Source organism: Notothenia rossii (assembly GCF_949606895.1).
Source record: "Notothenia rossii genome assembly, chromosome: 4".
In the NCBI taxonomy this organism is placed as follows: domain Eukaryota; kingdom Metazoa; phylum Chordata; class Actinopteri; order Perciformes; family Nototheniidae; genus Notothenia; species Notothenia rossii.
In genome coordinates, this window is record NC_136902.1 from 5,047,659 (window position 1) to 5,069,428 (window position 21,770).

General features: G+C 41.9%; 1 protein-coding gene across 1 annotated transcript in view; it reads right to left on the reverse strand.

Annotated features, from left to right (window-relative positions):
* Positions 1 to 1,432: 1,432 nt before the first annotated feature.
* gripap1 (GRIP1 associated protein 1) overlaps positions 1,433 to 21,770 on the reverse strand; it is a 56,685-nt gene continuing 36,347 nt past the window's right edge. Inside the window, exons 23-27 of the mRNA XM_079678755.1 lie at positions 17,981 to 18,136; positions 16,237 to 16,353; positions 12,783 to 12,876; positions 5,177 to 5,367; positions 1,433 to 4,085 (exon numbers count right to left, since the gene is read on the reverse strand). Of these exons, the coding sequence (XP_079534881.1) occupies positions 4,008 to 4,085; positions 5,177 to 5,367; positions 12,783 to 12,876; positions 16,237 to 16,353; positions 17,981 to 18,136 (636 nt within the window). The 3' untranslated portion in view covers positions 1,433 to 4,007. The remainder of the gene's footprint in view (positions 4,086 to 5,176; positions 5,368 to 12,782; positions 12,877 to 16,236; positions 16,354 to 17,980; positions 18,137 to 21,770) is intronic.

The window sequence follows — 21,770 nt, forward strand, 5'->3', positions numbered from 1 at the left end:
TTCTGGATCATCTAAATGCTCTCTAGCAAACTTCAGACGGGCCTGGACATGTACCGGCTTAAGCAGGGGGACACGTCTGGCACTGCAGGATTTGAGTCCCTGGCGGCGTAGTGTGTTACTGATGGTAGCCTTTGTTACTTTGGTCCCAGCTCTCTTCAGGTCATTGACTAGGTCCCCCCGTGTGGTTCTGGGATTTTTGCTCACCGTTCTTGTTTCTCATTTTGACCCCACGGGGTGAGATCTTGCGTGGAGCCCCAGATCGAGGGAGATTATCAGTGGTCTTGTATGTCTTCCATTTTCTAATAATTGCTCCCACAGTTGATTTCTTCACACCAAGCTGCTTACCTATTGCAGATTCAGTCTTCCCAGCCTGGTGCAGGTCTACAATTTTGTTTCTGGTGTCCTTTGACAGCTCCTTGGTCTTGGCCATAGTGGAGTTTGGAGTGTGACTGTTTGAGGTTGTGGACAGGCGTCTTTTATACTGATAACGAGTTCAAACAGGTGCCATTAATACAGTTAACAAGTGGAGGACAGAGGAGGCTCTTAAAGAAGAAGTTACAGGTCTGTGAGAGCCAGAAATCTTGTTTGTTTGTAGGTCACCAAATACTTATTTTACACCATAATTTGCAAATAAATTCTTTAAAAATCAGACAATGTGATTTTCTGGATTTTTTTTTCTCATTTTGTCTCTCATAGTTGAGGTATACCTAGGATGAAAATTACTGGCCTCTCTCATCTTTTTAAGTGGGAGAACTTGCACAATTGGTGGCTGACTAAATACTTTTTTGCCCCACTGTATCTACATACATATATATATATACATATATATATATATATATATTCTAAGCCCAGACTAATATAAATCTGGTCTTTATTTTATCAATAAAAAAGTAGTTTAAACTTCAGAGGAACCAGAAATACAATTTTAAAAGTAGGATGTTTGACATAAAACTAAAACAACTTTTCATATGTCTTGAGCTTATCTTACATTGTTTTTATATCGCACAAATGTTTGTAAAACTTCTTATACACTTTATTTTTGCTCCTTATTCATATTTTGTTGTAATTTGCTTATCCCTTTTAGTCCCTGGTTAGTGTTTCTTCTTGCCAAATGTATGTATATAAATATAATTAATGTTTGTTTTAAAATCTCATTCTCTCGTTATCTGGCAAAAAACGTTCCCACAAGGTTAATAAAGTAACATCTTATCTAGTAACATCTAATAACCCTAAAAACCACAGAAAATATGGATAGTTTATAAAGTAAGTAAGGTATTAAAAGGATCATCATTAGCTCTGTTTAACTTGTGCTACTGTTGATAATTGGTAATTCACTAAAACTAGATTTAAGTCCAATGTTTTTTTCACATTAATAGAAAAAAATTTGTCCTGAAATGTGTGAACATGCAAAGGAAAACACGGACTCATCGTCTCCAGACAATAATTTTTATATCATATTTTCTCATGTTACAATAATTAGCGTCATAATCATCAGTCTCATAAATAGATCGGTTGATTCTTCATACAGTTAGAAGTCATATCACAGCGTGTGTATATATATACAGATTTAAACAAACAAACAAAGCAACGGGCCGAGTCACTGTCCAGCACATAGACCGATCCCGCTCAGTCAGTCTCAGTGAAAGAGGGAAAACTTTTAAGCGTTTTCAATGCAGCTGAAACCTTTCATTGTCATTAAAATTCAAATTCAAAGATCATATTTCTCTACATTTACCTTAGTTTAAATATTTAATAATGCCTTCAAGTTTGGGTCTTAAGGATCTGAGGTTGAATAAAAGCTGCCTGAAAACAAGTCGAGTTTTTCTCACTCACTCTGAGAAGTTCAGACTGAAATATATATTTTCATTTGCAGTGTACAAACAAAAAAATAAAGCAGAAATGCTCAGGCAGTTACAACATAATGCTACAAGCATAATATCCAGGATTTAGTCAGAGCCCGGTCACCAGAAGCAGCCAATGCAATAGGTTCAGTCCAGGATGTAGTCAGGGTCCAAGTGGCAAACAAAGGTAGAGCCAACAGGAAGTGTGTGTTAAGTCTAACTTCATCCATTTTTCTGTTACAGAATCACAGATTTCAAGATACAGTCAAAATAATAAGATACGTTGTTTCAAACAGGAAGTAGAGTCCAACAGAAAACATGGAATAGCAGGCTGACGGTTTCACTTTTTTGTTGTTGCTGTTGCACCATTTGGTGTTGCCAAATGGATGGAAACAAGTCACAACAAAATTAATAGCGCAAGACAAACAGTTCTTGTGATTGAAAAGAACAGAATTATCCAAAACAAACAAAGCAAAGAGACAAGACAATCATTTCAGTTTTCATTTTCCAACCCAGACTTAAATAAACCAGACGCCCCAGAGGACTCACTTAAAAAAAAAAAATGCAAATTTCTTTAACTAATTGTATTCTCATACATCAGAAAAATATTTAATGTGACATTTTTGCATGCATTTAAATTCTAATTATTCTGATACATGTATGACTTCTCTTTTTTTGGATAAAACCCCCGAAACCACCAAGTCTTAAATGCATTACAGTGATGAGGACAGTCTATAAAATCCAGCAAATAGCCTGAGCCATGTCACATTACTGTAATGAAACGTATTCAGTGACAGGAGACGGAGGTGGATTTCCAACAAGGATTTGTTTTTCATTGCAGATTTTGGAACATGAATAAAAAAAAGGTAAAAGTCCCACATAATAACCGGGAAACAAAAACGTGTCTTTCCAACAAACAACCAAAAGACACAAAACATGTTCAGGAAATACCCATGGCCCAGAAACAACCACAAAAACAATATTCAATCAATTAACATATGAGTGCAGTTTGTTTTTGCTCCATGCCATAGCCTAGGCCGATGAACACACATTGATTAAATGAGTTCAAGTGAGTTTTTAGAAAATATGTCGCACATTATAATTTGCGTTGAATGTTGTTTGCAGGAGATAGCTTAACAAGTTTCATGTTTAGAGAAACAAGAGTTGTTATTTCTGCAAAGCTACAGACTTTTCGTACATTTCCCGGTCACTGATTATTTGTTGATGTAGCTAGTTATAGTTGCTCCACTAACTGCCATGTATAAATGGAAATATTACTTAGAGATGAAAAGGGGCAACCGTTTATCCAATATCGATAAAAAAAATGCCATACCATCAAATTTGCCATTGGTCACTTTGGCAGAAAAACATAAGAAAATAGAGCCAAGGTGAAAAAAAACTTTTGCCATTTAACAAACAGCTCCACTAACTTAGGTTTCTGTCACATTGATGGCTTTCATCATCAGGAAGAAGAACTGAAATAATCTGTTACATCTGAGGAGATATTATGAAATGTGGCTGAAATCTTGGGTCAACTTTCAGTTTTGAAGAAGGGAAAAATTATCTTTAAACGTCAATGAAATCGTAGTTACAGTCAGTTATGAATCTCTGCAATCCAGGTCATAGACAGACCCCCGGGGCATTTACTACTGAAGCGTTTAGTTGCAGACAGGAAGCCCAGTAAATAGCCAGATCACAACAGAGTTACTGCACATAAACAATGAAATAAATCATCCATTCATTTATATACCAGGCAACTGTTTTCCAGGACATAGCCCAGACCCATAAGCCAGACTTTAAAATCTTAAAGGTGCTTTTCTGAAATCACCTTCGGACAGAAACAAGCATAAAGTAAAGCGTTACAGTCAGTTACAATGTTTGTTTTCCAGGTTGTAGCCAGGGCTCAGAGGAACCGAGTGGTGCAGTCTACTTACAGTACATTCAATAGCAACACAAATGAGCTGACCAAACTTTCCCATTCCCGTCTTGTCTTTAGTTTCTTCTTCTACACCTTTCAAAACCGGTCTGAGGTCACAAACGCAGGGAATGAAAGAGGAAGAAATGTTGTTTCCAGGTGTTAGTCTGAGCCCGGCCCAAACTCTCCAGCTGAGGTGATCAACAGTAGTGAGAAGGAAGGGAAGGGACGGATGTTTCCAGGCGGTAGTCTCATCCCGACCCGGCAGCACCGCCACCATGATTCTCTTTACTGAGACGGACTAATTCCTGGGACAAAAGCTCCAGGTCCTGCAGAGAAAGTGGTTATTTTACAATTGGGCTGCCACTTACAAATATTCTGTCTGTTGATTTATCTGTTTTGATTGATTTCTGTTGTCTATAATATGTCGGACAAGTGGAAAAAGTGTAAAATGTCTTGTTTATTCTTAGTGTTGGTTTAGTGATATTTCGAAAACCATGAATATATTAAAGTACGAGCTGAACAATATTATGATTCTTCTTGAGACTTGCATTTATGTGAGATAAATTCAGCAAGTGTTCATCAAAGCCACAAACAAAAAGGAACAGAAAACGTGTATCTCGTCTGATAAATGCAGTCTGTGTGTGTGTGTGTGTGTGTGTGTGTGTGTGTGTGTGTGTGTAACCTGGACCTCCCTCTGGGTGATGTGTCCTCCTACACACTCCTCAAACACGGCTACGACCCCCCCGCTTCACACACCAGACATGTTTAAAACTGTGCTGTTCTTGCTCATTGTCATGGGAACAGTTACCACCACCACTTAACTACGCCACACACACACACACACACACACACACACACACACACACACACACACACACACACACACACACACACACACACACACACACACACACACACACACACACACACACACACACACACACACACACACACACACACACACACACACACACACACACACACACACACACACACTTAAAGCGTTACGTAACGTTGTCTAGCATTGAACTACATTACCCAGAAATCCTTTGATACAGTGATGTCACACTGCTCAGTTCCCTCATTTATTTATGTTTCTGTGTGTGTTGAATGTTTGTATGCAATGTTTAAACAATAAATCAATGACATAAAATGTATTGATGACAATGTTTGCAACAAAATACACATTTTAATCGACAAAAATAAAATATTTTTAGTAGGTGTGTGTGTGTGTGTGTGTGTGTGTGTGTGTGTGTGTGTGTGTGTGTGTGTGTGTGTGTAGGGGTGTGTGTGTGTGTGTGTGTGTGTGTGTGTGTGTAGGGGTGTGTGTGTGTGTGTGTAGGGGTGTGTGTGTAGGGGTGTGTGTGTAGGGGTGTGTGTGTAGGGGTGTGTGTGTAGGGGTGTGTGTGTGTGTTACCTTCTGCAGGTGCATGTTCTTGGTCAGCTGCTCCTCCAACATGTTCTGCAGCTTCTTATTCATCTCTCTCAGGTTCTCGTCTCCCGGCTTCACCAGATCTCGCAGCACCGAACCCAGACCGCCTCTCTCCGCCAGAACGCCCCCGTGACCCCCGTGACCTCCGTGACCTCCAACCGCACTGCCTGAAAACCCTAGGAAACGAGAAGAGGACTGAGTGTCTCCAGCAGAATCGATAAGAGACTCTCTCAGTTTGTTCTTGAGAGATTTCCACTGAGACGAGTGGAAGTCCCTCTGCTGTCAGACTGTGAGAAGTTCATTCGGTCGTATCGTTCTCCTAAATCTCACTTCTCTTAAACTGCTGTTGGAAAAGTTACAAATTGGAGATCTCCTGATGCACTATTACGTTCTTAACCAACCACAGCTGCTCTTTCCCTGCAGGTGAGCTGGAGGATTAATCCCACTTTGATCATGAATTGGAGGCGTGTTGAAGATTACCAGCACAAGCCACGCCCCCTAAACAACCTGTAAACAACACATAACACTGAAGCCGTGTCCCAGGACCCAGCCTCGCAGCCCGCGGAGGACCCAAGCGAAATGAGACGGTCTACGGAGCATGTCCTTGTACGTCACCGGCAGTTCCCCCTACATTTTGCCACCCCCGTCACCTAGCAACCAGCTGCAGTCACAAGTGCCGGTAATAATTTCTGACACTAGGCAAAATATTTACAAACTGTTTTCAAACTGTTTTCAAACTGTTTTCAAAACTGTTCAATATGGAGTCAGATCCTCAGGAGGATGCTTATAGGCTGTAGAAGAACTAAGGTATGGTTCCTCAAATGAATACAATAACATGTGTTTCGTTGCTATGGACAACCAGTGTAAGGTACTGTTAAAACTTGACTTTATATTGACTGCTTTCTTGTTTCTTCTCAGACTTAAGAGAAAGCAAACATAAGGAACCTTTGGAGGATCCCAGGAATCAATGCAATAGTTCAAAAGGAGGAACAGATGGTGGATACGAACATAAAACAGATGGTCCGTTTATCTCGTCCTGCATGTGGCCCAATGTAATGTGCATTAAACACAATAATAAAGCTGTAGGTATCGGCAAAAAACAAACAAACACCTTTTTAGAAAAGTTTTTTAACAGCTGATGCTCGTTTACAGAGAGCTGTCCGAAGGGGATGATACAGGAGTACAAAGATAAACAGTGAAGTGGGAATAAAGCTCTGTCTGAAGGGGAAAAGCTCGTCTGCACCATCTGTTCGTGTCCTGAAGGCCTTGTTGTTAAGCCATAAGCAGTATGAACTCTCTCTCCTTGAGTTTCCTCAGTGAATCCATCAATCCATCCATCAACCAATCAATCCATCCATCAGACTGTCCTTATTGTCCTCGAGGGGTTAATTAAGTTGTTAGCCACATGGCATCAGTCCATCAGATCAGATAACACGACTCAGAGTGTTCAGTTCCAGCAGCTCTGTGAGGCTCTGTTAGCACACACTGTGTAGTTTAGCTCGTTAGCAGAAAGATGAAGTTGCGATGACGCAGATGATCTCATTCATTCTGCAGGAATTTGTTCATGAAGCAAAGTACACGAGATAATGTTGGAGGACCAGATGATCACCAAAGTTATGGATCAGTATTCATATTTACTTTGAGGGTAACGTGAATAATAAACCACATTTCCTCTCGATCCATCCAGGAGTTTGGATATTTCAGACTGGACCAAAGTAAAGACACACTTTAACATCAACAGCAACTCTAGCAGGAACAACATCAACTCCTTAAAGAGGCCCTATTCAACTTTTTGGGGTTTCCCCCTCCTATAGTTTGGTCTATAGGTTTGTGTGCATGTAAATCAGGGGTGTCAAACTCAAGGCCCATGGGCCAAATCCGGCCCGTGACTTCATTTTATGCGGCCCCACAAGAGCTTGCAAAGAATATAATATGTTTATTATACGGTTACAGGCCGCTTTACAGAAGCACGTTGCCCATAAACTACATATCCCACAATGCATCTCAAATATGACTTTTTTCTCAGAATTCAACTTTTTTTTCTTCAAAATATGTATTTTTCCGTAGAATTTGACTTTTTCTCAGAATCTGACTTTTTTTTCAAAATATTACTTTTTTTCAAAATGTCCCTGAAGAGACTTAGGAAGTTTGTACCCTATCCGATAGTAACCCAATGCAGAGGCAATAAAGTAATATAATACATTATTTGATATATATTCAATATTCATATATGTATTTTTATATAGTCTTATATATAAAACCGGCCCTTTGAGTGCAACCATGATGCGAATGTGGCCCGAGATGAAATTGAGTTTGACACCCCTGCTGTAAATGGTCTTCGAGGCTAAAATCTCTGTCTTGAGGGGGGGGGGGGGGGGGGGGGTTTATTTTATTTTGTGTTTTTATTCCAGCAGGAAGCATGAAGACACGACAGATGGCACAAGTGAAAATAAGTTTCTTGTACAACTCAGTGCTTCACGTGATATCCCAAATGAAGTGACTGCATCTTTTGACATTTGATCCTACCGTTTATTGCTGCTCTGAATGTGTTGAAAATGTGTGTGTCCTCGTTGAGGGCAGTAGACGTGCAGACAAACCTAACGTAGGGGATAGTTTACCTTCTGGCATGTAAACAGATTGTAGGTATGTACGTAGGTAAGTATGTTTATCCAACTGGGAGTCTGATCATCTGTCCGGCCACATGCTGTGTACGCTGTTGTTCTGCAGCTTCACTAATGATCCTGTTTGTCTCCGCGAGGCTCTGACCTCCCGCTGTAACGACATGATGAATGTGATGTTTGCAGAAAGCTGACAGTAAACAGATGTCGACGCTCCTCAGGAGTCCACTACCTGTCAGACGAGCTGAGGGGAGTCATTCAGAGAGCTGCTGATTTACAGGCGGGGTACTTTTAGTAAGTTGTATTCACACAGCAGGAAGTGAAGAAATCGGTTTTTTAAATGGTTTTGGTTGCATGTGAGCTGAAGGAAGACGAGAGGAGGGGATACGTTGGGAGTTAAGAGAAGATAGGAAAGGATACAAGGGTCTGAGAGGAGAGGAAGGGAACGGAGGAGGCAACAGAATACAGGAGAGAGGAGAGAAGAGAAAAGGAAACGAGTCAAGAGAGGAAACGAGAGGAGAAGGTTAGAGGAAAGGAACAAGAGGAGATAAGGAGACAGGTGAAGAGAGGAGAGGCAGAAAGTTAGGAAGGAGAGGAACCATGAAACAAGGAGACAGGAAGGGGAGAAAAAAGACAGTAAATGATGAGAGAAGGAAAGGAAGGAGATAATATAAATAGGGAGATAAGGCAAGGAAAGAAGGGAACAAGAGAGATGAGGAAAGGAACAGAGGAGACAGAAGAAGAAAGGAGATAAGTAACAAAGGGAACAAAGTAAAAAGAGAGGAGAAAAGTGGGAAAGAGGGAAAGAAGTGGGTAGATGAGAAAGATAAGAGAAAAGAGGAGGATACGAGACAAGGAAGGAGATGGGATAGGAAAAGTAGAGAGATTAGGGGAGGAGAGAAGTTAACGAGAGGAAAGGAAGGGTCAAAAGAAGAGAGAAGGAGAAACTAGTAGAGGAGAAATGTGGAAAACGAAAGGAGTTGACGAGGATACAAGGTAACGATGGAGAGGAGGATGTGAGGTAAGACAGGGGAGAAGGGAAGGAAACAAGAGAGGATAGGAAAGAAGGATGTTGGTTCGTTGTGTTTTGATGAAGATCAGTTTTAAATTAGACACACGCTCACTCATCACATCTGATGACATAAAATAAGACTTGGTGTGTGTGTGTGTGTGTGTGTGTGTGTGTGTGTGTGTGTGTGTGTGGTAGCTACATAAAAAACACACACACACACACACACACACACACACACACACACACACACACACACACACACACACACACACACACACACACACACACACACACACACACACACACACACACACACACACACACACACACACACACACACACACACACACACACACACACACACACACACACACACACACACACACACACACACACACACACACACACACACACACACACACACACACACACACACACACACACACACAGTGCTGACGCTGCAGAGTGAGCTGTACATATTTTACACCTGAACCTGTGTTTTACTGCTGGATGACTTTCAGCCCCTCACAGCCGGCTGCTCAATCAGAGCCTGATTCTACTGAAGGAAATTACATTTAAAAAATAAAAAAAGTGAGAAAATACCCAAAGAAATTGTGAATAAAGTCTAAAAAATTACCCAAACAATATGTTTATTTATTTGTATAAATCCTAACATTTACTGCAAACATATCTGATCAAATATCCTAACAAATATGTGAAATTTTGGAAAAAAGTTTTGATATAGGTGAGAATGTTAACAGATTGCTTTACTTCAGGTTTGAAATGCAGTACTTGCACTTGAGTGGAGTGTTATCACAGCGTGGTAATTTTACTGCACTTTCTGATCTGATTACTACTTTGTTTCTGAGCTGCTGACGTGCCATGAAGCAAGGCACTAAACCTCCAACTGCTCTCCACAGATTACCACTGCTGCCTAGCAACGCTACAATAACGGCGACACGCTCGGTCGAGCTTTCACGACGAGTTTTAACTAAATGTAAATGAACGTATGGATGTATGGAGCTGTGTGTGAGAGCATGAATGTGTGTTGAATATTTGATACTGTAGCTGTTTGACCACACACACACACACACACACACACACACACACACACACACACACACACACACACACACACACACACACACACACACACACACACACACACACACACACACACACACACACACACACACACACACACACACACACACACACACACACACACACACACACAGTCCAGTGTGCAGGAGCAGCTCTGGGTTTTACTGCCCATTAGATTTACCATTATTACAGCGTTAGTGGCAGTGGGATTGAGAGAGAGAGAGAGAGAGAGAGAGAGAGAGAGAGAGAGAGAGAGAGAGAGAGAGAGAGAGGAGAATTAAACCAGTCAAACATGAAATTGAAAACAGTGGGAGAGAAACAGGTGGGGGGGGGGATAACAGTCATTCACAGATTGTTTGTTTTTTGGCTGAGAAACTCTCAATATGATCAAAAATACAGAAAATAAAGCGAGACAATTGACTTTTGGTCTTCCCTTCTTATGTTCCTGACGATCGACTAATCAATAGCTATTATCGTCCTTGTTTCTCATCATTAACGTTCAGCCTGTTGACTCGTTAATGTTTCTCTACTGTGGTTTATTTAACATGATCATCAAGCGTTGAAATGAAAGGGAAAACTGAATTTAAAAAATACCGTAGTTCCTATTATTGTACAGTTTGATACAGCATGACTCACGTGTGTCTGCAGCGATGCTCATTACAGAGAAGAGGGGAGAAGAAGGGAGGAGGAGGAGGAAGAGGAGGGTATTTAATTGAAAAATAAATCAGCTGATAGTTTGAGGAGTTATTAAAAAACACTTCACACACACAAGGTAGCTAATCAGCTAACGGGCACCACCTGCTCGCACACTCACACTCACAGGAGGAGGGGAAAATGTACACAAAAATGACCTAACAACGCACGCACGCACACACACACACACACACACACACACACACACACACACACACACACACACACACACACACACACACACACACACACACACACACACACACACACACACACACACACACACACACACACACACACACACACACACACACACACACACACACACACACACACAGTCCAGTGTGCAGGAGCAGCTCTGGGTTTTACTGCCCATTAGATTTACCATTATTACAGCGTTAGTGGCAGTGGGATTGAGAGAGAGAGAGAGAGAGAGAGAGAGAGAGAGAGAGAGAGAGAGAGAGAGAGAGAGAGAGAGAGAGAGAGAGAGAGAGAGAGAGAGAGAGAGAGAGAGGAGAATTAAACCAGTCAAACATGAAATTGAAAACAGTGGGAGAGAAACAGGTGGGGGGGGGGATAACAGTCATTCACAGATTGTTTGTTTTTTGGCTGAGAAACTCTCAATATGATCAAAAATACAGAAAATAAAGCGAGACAATTGACTTTTGGTCTTCCCTTCTTATGTTCGACTAATCAATAGCTATTATCGTCCTTGTTTCTCATCATTAACGTTCAGCCTGTTGACTCGTTAATGTTTCTCTACTGTGGTTTATTTAACATGATCATCAAGCGTTGAAATGAAAGGGAAAACTGAATTTAAAAAATACTGTAGTTCCTATTATTGTACAGTTTGATACAGCATGACTCACGTGTGTCTGCAGCGATGCTCATTACAGAGAAGAGGGGAGAAGAAGGGAGGAGGAGGAGGAAGAGGAGGAGGAGGAGGAGGAGGGTATTTAATTGAAAAATAAATCAGCTGATAGTTTGAGGAGTTATTAAAAAACACTTCACACACACAAGGTAGCTAATCGGCTAACGGGCACCACCTGCTCACCCACCCACCCCACCCACCCACCCACCCACCCACCCGCCCGCCCGCCCACACACACACACACACACACACACACACACACACACACACACACACACACACACACACACACACACACACACACACACACACACACACACACACACACACACACACACACACACACACACACACACACACACACACACACACACACACACACACACACACACACACACACACACACACACACACACACACACACACACACACACACACACACACTGAATGTGATATCTCTGCTAACGGAGAGGAAGCACAGCTCCATGTTTGCACCATTGATCACATGGTGTTGTTTCTGGGGCTGTGAGGTCCGTGTGAAGCCGTGTGAGGTAAGGGAGGGGGCGGTGGATTAAAGTGGTCGTAACGAAGTGTCGTGTTCAGATAAACGACGTGCTGAGGCGGCACACTTTCTGCCGGCTGATGCACTTCTTATATATTACCTGCTTTTGTTCTGAACGCTGTGAACCAGGGAATCGTCATGTCGCATTGTGTGAAGTCAACGGGCTATTATGAGAGCTTGTAGTAAATGATGTGTCTGCTAAATAAGGTCAAAAGCAGCATTTTAGCTTTTAAAGATGCTGCTCTATACCAGCCATCTATACTTTCTACATCACGTGATTCACTGAAGAGCTCCTTTCAAATTTGAGAAGTCTGAATGTGTGCAAAGGAGATGGAGACATTCGAACTATAACTGCAAAAACACATGGTCCTACATTTCCCATAATGCAACTGAATAGTGTCTTTTTGTTAGACCTTTTCTGCCTGGTGAACTTTCAAACTGCTTTATAAAAGAGTTTTAGCTTTTCTACTTCCATTACCTGCAGGAATGATTACTTAACACGTTGCCCAACAGTAATCCACAGGAATAATAATACACCTTTCAAATATTAGTTTCAGACTTTATATTCTAGTCTCACATTTTCACTCATTTCTGGAAATTCTATTGACTTTCTGACCTAATCTGTGCTCATCATACTGTTACATCTCATGATCTGAGTGTGTGTGTGTGTGTGTGTGTGTGTGTGTGTGTGTGTGTGTGTGCGTGTGTGTGTGTGTGTGTGTGTGTGTTACCGATGCGGCTGTCCATCACGTAGGTCTCTATGATGGAGCTCTTCCTGCAGATGTCTTCAGCCATCGACGAGCAGCTCACCTCCAGATGTTTCACCTGAAGGATTCAAATTAAAACAGTTATGGCGCATTTACACTGCAGGCCTCGCTCGGCCTCGCTCGGTTTGGTTAGGCCTTATTAGGCCCGGCTCACTTTAATGCTGCGCTCACATTACAGTTTAGGAACTGGGGTAGTAACTATAGTAACGCAGTGTAGGCGGGGCGATCGGCTTTTTGGTGGGCGGAGCAACGCTGCATACAACTGCCGTGACGACATCTTCAATGCAACACAACTCACAAAACACACAACAACAATGGAGGATGTGGAAGCCATCGTGTCCTTGCTTCTTGGTTTTTTCTTCTTAGGTTCACTGTTTTCAAAACTGCTGCAAGCGTCCCTTAATATATGCGACACTAGGGATTAAGTCGCGCGAGAATTGTGACGATTCTCTCTGACCAATCAGCAGTCTTCACTAGTTTAGCATTTTCCGCCCGGTTGTTGTCCCCGCTTGTTGGCCTCGATAGAACCACGATTTAGTCGGGCCAGAAATAAGGTGAAAAAGCCCCGGGCCCAAACCAGGCCAAGTGGAAGCGCGACCAAAAACGGGCCCCGCATGGCTCGGCACGCTTAAAGCGAGCTCCGCGCTGCAGGGTGAATGTGCCATTAGTGTTCAGTCTGCTGAAGAGGTTTCACTTGAAAGTAGAAATTCTACTTAAAGGGGACCTATCATGCAAAATGCACTTGCGTACGTCTTTTAAACATGAATATGTGTCTCCGGTGTTCCAGGGAACTCAAAAAGTGTCAGAAAACACAACCCTCTCTATTTTCCTCCATACCCACATCTCTTAAAAAGGGGCTGCAAAGGATCTGATACAGACTGATCCAGATTTGAACACTTCTATGACGTCACAGTACTGGCGCTACGGCTATTGGGCCAACTCCACCAATCAGGAGGAGACAGCCACGGACATTGCCGTTGGAAAGCGCTGGAGACGCTGTAGTACATATGGCAGGCCTGTAGATGGTGCTGTTCTCACAGAATCAGCCCATGGAAAGACAGGGTTAAATTGAGCGAAATGAGGAATGGCTAAAATGCATGATCTGTTTGGTATTTTGAAAGATGAAAAGTATAAATATGCCTTATATAGGTATGGTCCTACACTATATTATTCAAATATAGCATGATAGGTCCACTTTAAAGGTGGGGTAGGTAAGAATGGAGAAAACCAGCTCGAGTGCGCTAGAATTTGAAAATACGAAACCGGAAAAAATCTTACTTACAGTACTTGAGCAAATGTACTTATTTACATTAAAGCACTGGTCTGTTGTTTATCAAACATTCATTTTCTGACACATCACAGAGTTTTGATTTGTATTCTAACTATTTAGTCTCTAATTCTAATAAATCACAGAGTTAAGTTTCAGAGCTCCAACAGCATCCAAGATTTATATTGCATTGTACAAGCTTTTCCTACAACATATTGAGTATTTTACACGGACTGCGTACAACATGGTATACTTCCTGAAAGCAGACAACTACTGATCAGAATTAAGTGCCCATAAATAATGCGTGGATCACCAATCAGATGAATTGTTGCAGCGTCTGCAGAGACACGGCCCTGACCCCTCAGAGGAAACATCAGAAATATTGAATGCTGCAGAAGATATTAATAATGCATCTCCAAACATAACCCTCCGTCTAAAAACAGGAGGAACCGTTTTATCATTGACCCGACTGTCGGCTCGAGGCATCAAGTGAAGCAGTAAAATGTCACGCGGAGACGTTACAGGAGGACAGGGTGAAGGTTTGCTTTGTACACATCTTGATGTTGATTTTATCAAAGGGTTTCAGAGAGAGACTGACAAGCCGGCCGGTTTGCAGCTCAGAGTCTTATTGTGAACCCGGAGATGTTGAGGACCCCAAAGTTTCATGATAGAAATGTAGAGTAAGGGTCCCAAGCACATAGACACTGCAGGACGCTAACTTGCAGATGTTGGGCAATTAGCACAATTAGCATAAGTTGCATTAATTATCATATGCAGACAATCTTTAAAAGATGGACGCTATGGACCATTTTGGAGTGTTTTTGGAGGTTATTGAGGACGTTGAATCCATTCCTAACATTTTCAGGATAAAAAAAATGGCAGTTTAAACCAGGAAGTGGCCATATTTGTACTCCTGATGGGCTGATTTTGAGGAATTTTGGGTTGATTTTACATTTAAAAAGGGACTCAAAACTAAATGTTTGATCCCAAAATGTCAGAAACGTATTCAACACCCTTAATATGCCTCAAAAACCACACCAACATTTTCAAAATCCGTCAAGCCATGTTTCTAGCTATTCCTATGTACGTCTGCAAATACACTGAACAAACATATAAACGCAACCCTTTTGTTTTTGCTCCCATTTTTCATGAGATGAACTCAAAGATCTAAAACATTTTCTATATACACAAAATAACCATTTCTCTCAAATATTGTTCACAAATCTGAAAAAATCTGTGATAGTGAGCACTTCTCCTTTGCCGAGATAATCCATCCCACCTCACAGGTGTGGCATATCAAGATGCTGATTAGACAGCATGATTATTGCACAGGTGTGCCTTAGGCTGGCCACAATAAAAGGCCCCTCTGGAACGTGCAGTTTTGCTTTATTGGGGGGGTCTGGGGGGGTCTGAAAACCCTAGGGTTAAACCCTAACCCTAACATGTCACCCATTGAGCATGTTTGGGATGCTCTGGATCGGCGTATACGACAGCGTGTTCCAGTTCCTGCCAATATCCTGCAACTTGGCACAGCCATTGAAGAGGAGTGGACCAACATTCCACAGGCCACAATCAACAACCTGATCAACTCTATGAGAAGGAGATGTGTGACACGTTAGGGTTCGGGTTAAACCCTAGGGTTTTCGGACCCCCCCAGACCCCCCCAATAAAGCAAAACTGCACGTTTCAGAGTGGCCTTTTATTGTGGCCAGTCTAAGGCACACCTATGCAATAATCATGCTGTCTAATCAGCATCTTGATATGCCACACCTGTGAGGTGGGACGGATTATCTCGGCAAAGGAGAAGTGCTCACTATCACAGATTTTTTCAGATTTGTGAACAATATTTGAGAGAAATGGTTATTCTGTGTATGGAGAAAATGTTTTAGATCTTTGAGTTCATCTCATGAAAAATGGGAGCAAAAACAAAAGTGTTGCGTTTATATGTTTGTTCAGTGTACGTGTTAATGCCAATATAAATGAAACCGTGCAAAATGTCCCAACATATGCAAGTTAGCATCCAGTAGTTTCTATGTGCTGGGGACCCGCACTCTACATTTCTAACATTCAACTTGTGTGTTCTCAACATCTCCGGGTTCACAGTGCAAGTAGACTAGTAGAGATGAAGACAGCTAAGAAGTGGCTGCTCACCTTCTCCTCCAGCATCCATTTCTCCTGCTGCACCTCGGCCAGGCGCTGGAACAACTCCCCGACCTCGTCGTCAGATAATTCGGCCGGACGCTGAGACTGAGGGCTGCCTCCTCCAGACTGACACACGGAAAGGAGAAACACGTTATTAGATATCATCACACACAGTTTGTACAGAGAAAAGGACTTCAGGTTATCCACACTTGCAGCCTTGTAGGTGTGGAAACCTTAGCATGCTTCAATGAGAGTGCTTATCGAGGGGTGCAGGAACCGAGTCATCACTCTAGCCATCTCGGGTTAGGTTTTCTGAACGTGTTTGTGTTTGTAAACCTGAAATAAGGTCTGAAGAGATTTTAACGTTTTGCTCTACGGCAGTGTTTAAATGAGACGACTAAATGTCACCACGCCGAACATTAGCCGCCTTTAGCTTAGCGGTGGTGACGTGAAGTAGTTCCTTTATAACCTACTGTTAGCTTTTTACTTTGAAGATCATAAAGTGTTGTTAATCTGTGGAGATTATCCGGCTGAACCAAACTGGAAGTATCATAAACGTATTTGCCCCAGAGATTATTTTCTGCAACAACCGAAAATAATATGGAAAAGATCCAAATGGCTTTTGTCGAGGGAACATTTGCGATGCTAACTTCCTACAAAAAATCCCTGCACCACTTCCTGAGACGTCCTCTCATTTCCAATTTTACAAATATGGGGAAAAGGAAACAGTCATGGATCCCAGAGATTGTCTTTTATCACACAATTAGAGCTATAGTCAAACAAAGCAGTGACAGACCAGGATATTGAATCCCACATATTGTTTATCCGTCATGTTTTAATTCATTACATATTTGAAAAATGTCTTTCTTTGTTCTGCTTTCTTTGTTCTTAGATCAAAGGCGGCATTTATACTTTGCCACATGGATTTGCAATGCTGCAATCAATTGTGAACTTGCCTCATGGAAACAGACGTAGAAACCAGTAGACATAGTCAGAGCACTTTTTTTCATTTGAAATGCAGCCTTAGGAATTAAAACACAAACAAGATTTTTTTTAATGACTGTATATATACACTGGGAGTTTGTTCAAAACAGCCACTGATTTGTCTTGTGACGCTGTTATTAATGACGACCGCCACAACACAGTAAACTGACCTGACGGCGGCCTCAGCAGAGTCTCGTGTTTATGACAGAAACTCAGCTGCATAAACTGAACCTGTCTGCTCTATTTACAGTGTTTCTATCCACACACACACACACACACACACACACACACACACACACACACACACACACACACACACACACACACACACACACACACACACACACACACACACACACACACACACACACACACACACACACACACACACACACACACACACACACACACACACACACACACACACACACACACACACACACACACACACACACACACACACACACACACACACACCAACAGAGGAACTTCAAAGGCTCTGTTAAAATAAAAGTAAAGTGTAATGATGACGCAAAAACAGAGAGAAGTTCAAATGGAAGGAGAATTGAATGAAGGATGTTTTCAGTTTACTAGGTTTGGGAATCATTTCGATTTGAATCATTTCTGATTCCTATTTTCTCAGGGCCGCGGTCAAAATTGGTCACGTGTTTATTTCACAGACGAAACTCATCACTCTCACCCTTTTAAAATGTCACTAGGATAAAAAAACGTGACTCTTTCCAAACTCTGTTTCACAGGCTCCACCCACCTTGTTCTGATTGGTCGGCTGGGACTCCTTCATCATGTCTCTGTAGGAGAAGGAGGAGACTGAGGACGAGTCTCCGGTGGGCTGACTCCGACTGGGACTGTTGATCTCTGACAGAACCAGCTCCTCCAGACCTGCAGAGAGAGAGGTATTGGTCAACTATGTAGTTATATAGACAAGGGCAGAAGCAAAATGTTTTTTAGCCACCTAAAGGACAGGACTTTTTTATGCTGAGGGGACATTTGTTATGGCAATGACTCCTTTTAGGAATGGTGTTAGGAGTCACTTTAACACAGTTGACCGGCCCTGTAAGACACTCAACCCACTGTTAAATGCAGTGCACTGTCCCTTTAAGACACTGAACCCGCCCTTTAATATGGTGCACTGTCCCTTTAAGACACTGAACCCGCCCTTTATTATGGTGCACTGTCCCTTTAAGACACTGAACCCGCCCTTTAATATGGTGCACTGTCCCTTTAAGACACTGAAACCGCCCTTTATTATAGTGTACTGTCCCTTTAAGACACTGAACCCGCCCTTTATTATGGTGCACTGTCCCTTTAAGACACTGAACCCGCCCTTTAATATGGTGCACTGTCCCTTTAAGACACTGAACCCGCCCTTTATTATAGTGTACTGTCCCTGTAAAACACTCAACCCAACGTTTAATGCAGTGTACTGTCCCTTTAATGCAGGTGCTGTGAGTGGGCAGAGGGATAAGTATGCTACTTTAAAATGTCTGATTCTCAGGTTTGTGCAGAAGAGCCTTTTAAACATTTATCACTCCTCATAGATTATACATGATGCTGAGGGCTGCCCTGCCCCGTTCTGTGTGTGTGTGTGTGTGTGTGTGTGTGTGTGTGTGTGTGTGTGTGTGTGTGCGTGTGTGCACGTGCGTGTGTGTATTACTGAAAGAATGACAGGAAAGTCAAAGAAAGGAGAATAAATTAAGATTTGTAACAAGACAAATATTAAGTGTGTAAAATATCCAGTTAAATGCAGAGAAATAGAAAGTGACGGACTGTGCAGGTGTGTGTTGTGTTTGTGAGTGTGTGTGTGTGTGAGTGTGTGTGTGTGTGTGTGTGTGTGTGTGTGTGTGTGTGTGTGTGTGTGTGTGTGTGTGTGTGTGTGTGTGTGTGTGTGTGTGTGTGTGTGTGTGTGTGTGTGTGTGTGTGTGTGTGTGTGTGTGTGTGTGTGTGTGTGTGTGTGTGTGTGTGTGTGTGTGTGTGTGTGTGTGTGTGTGTGTGTGTGTGTGTGTGTGTGTGTGTGTGTGTGTGTGTGTGTGTGTGTGTGTGTGTGTGTGTGTGTGTGTGTGTGTGTGTGTGTGTGTGTGTGTGTGTGTGTGTGTGTGTGTGTGTGTGTGTGTTTTGCCAGCAGACGCCAGTGTGTCCAAGTCAGCTCAGGGAATCAGAGCTCTGCATTAAATATTGAGCAGCAGGTTCCGGACTGAGACAGAATTTCCTGACGCAGGGTTAGCACACCGCCGATTATCGGACCCATCGGTCACGTTACAATCACATTTCAGCCACTTAGGACACACACACACTCACACACTCACACACACACACACACACACACACACACACACTCACACACACACACACACACACACACACACACACTCACACACACACACAAACTGGCTAAGAACTGCTGTCTTTCCTTACTGAAGCATTTAAAGCAGAATGCCGTCCATTCAGGGGATTTAAATACTCTTCCTGTTAGATTTAATGTCAGGTTCTGCTCCATCACACTGAACGGAGCTCTGAGGTTAAGCAGATCGATTTGTTGCAGAGAAATGGGAACATTACTAATACAAGGACATTATTGAAGTCTGTGGACAGGGTTTACCGCTTGGGGCCAAGTGTTCTGAACAAGATTTAGAGAAATAAAACATGACTGAATGCTTGTTTCCATTCACCACCGTTTTGTACATTTTGAGCTCATTGGTTTATGGAGATGAAGAGCTGCAGTCGGTGCCATTAAACCACCACAGAAGAAGAGATGATTAACAGAGCTAAAACATTGGAAAACCACGAGGAAATACGACATTTCTGTCTGTTTCATGTGTTATTGTGAGGGATGTTACAATCTGTTTCACACATATCACAATTCTTTCACACATGTTTTCAGCTCTTCACGGGATTCCTCATTCATTCCCTAATTCTGTCTCTGTTGGGTTTAAATATAGACCGCGTTTAGAAAAAGGGTGTTTCCCCACCAACACATCCAATCAGAACTGAATCAACACGCTAACAATGCAGTGTCAAAAACACCAGATATTAACGCATTCACAGACAGCCAGAGCTGGGTTCACTATCTTTACACCGGGGTTGTTCCTGTAATTAGCAACATAGCTGAATGGGATCTGATCAAGTCCTGGGTGTCATTTGGCCGAGAGACATGTGACAGTTGCTTAGTTGTTGTTAGATGTTGGTTGATAGAACTTCCGGCTCTAATTTCCCCTTATTGTAAACGAGAGGAGACAGAAAGACTTCTAAGGGATCCCCCAGCTGATATCTGATTATAAAGAAATCATAATTAAAAATGTATACAGCACTCTGAAAGCTTTACGTTTCTGTGGCTGCTCAGATTAGCACAATATTAGGGTTCATACACTTTTTCACCAATGATTTTCAATGACTTCTCCATGACCTTTACCTAATTTTCCATGACCAAACATTGTACTCTTTCTCAGCGGTATCACTGAAAATAGTTTATTTTAACTTGGAACAGGAAAATAAGGTCTGCATATGAAACAAATCAAATAGTATGCTTACTAGCTTCTACACACTAAAGCAACTAAAAACTCTCACCAGCAAAACACCTCGTCAGTTAAAAGCCATTTTACGTTTCATTACTGTACGATACAGTATTTATTATCATTAAAGTATTACTATTAAGGCGATTAGATCAAAAATAAATTATATTTGATGCAACTTTAGTTACATATCCATGACTTTTCCAAAACTTTGGGAAAAATATAGTTTTCCAGGGCCTGGAATTAGCATTTTGAATTTCCATGACCTTTCCAGGTTTTCAATGACCGTAAGAACCCTGGCACATATGTTCTTTGATTTTAAAACTGAAGCACTGGGGTCTGTGCTTACATTTATTTTGGACTGACTGCTAGCGTCTTATTTAATCTGTTTTCAATGCGTGCATGGCGTCACATGTGGAAGCCTTGAGAAAAAGCGGTGCTACCATTGTAATATTTCTGAACGCACCGCTGTTGTTTTGCTTCTCTGAGCGCTTAGAGTGGAACATATTCATGTTAGGAGTAACGTTACTGTAGAAATTGGAGGTGAAGCTTGTTGTTTGCCTCGTCTTACAGATGGAAACTATCATAACAGAGAACCGAAAGCTCATTTCTGGGGAACCTTTGATTTTTCTGCCGGTGGATATTTGACTTATCTCCTTACGTGGATTATCCTCATTGCTATTCGGCCGTCAGACTGAGCGGTGAAGCTCGTTCATACAAAGTGTGAGAGAAGCATCTTCCGGTTGGTGCTTGTGGGGAAAAATGTCAAACAAATACTAAATAGCTCAGATATATAGATAAGAGGCAAGAGAGCGAGTGTTATAAAAGTAGTGATATGTTGTCAAGATATTGTTGTCAAAAGAACATTTTAAAAAAGCACTGTGAGTTTATTTATTTTTTCCTTTGCTGGGAGGAGAATCTGCCAAACACCTTGCAAGAAAAAGATGTTACTTGGAGCCAGGGCCTTGTTTTTAATCAAGCATTCTGTTAAGGCTGAATATGGTTCAGAAAATGTGACAGGTGCTTCTTAGT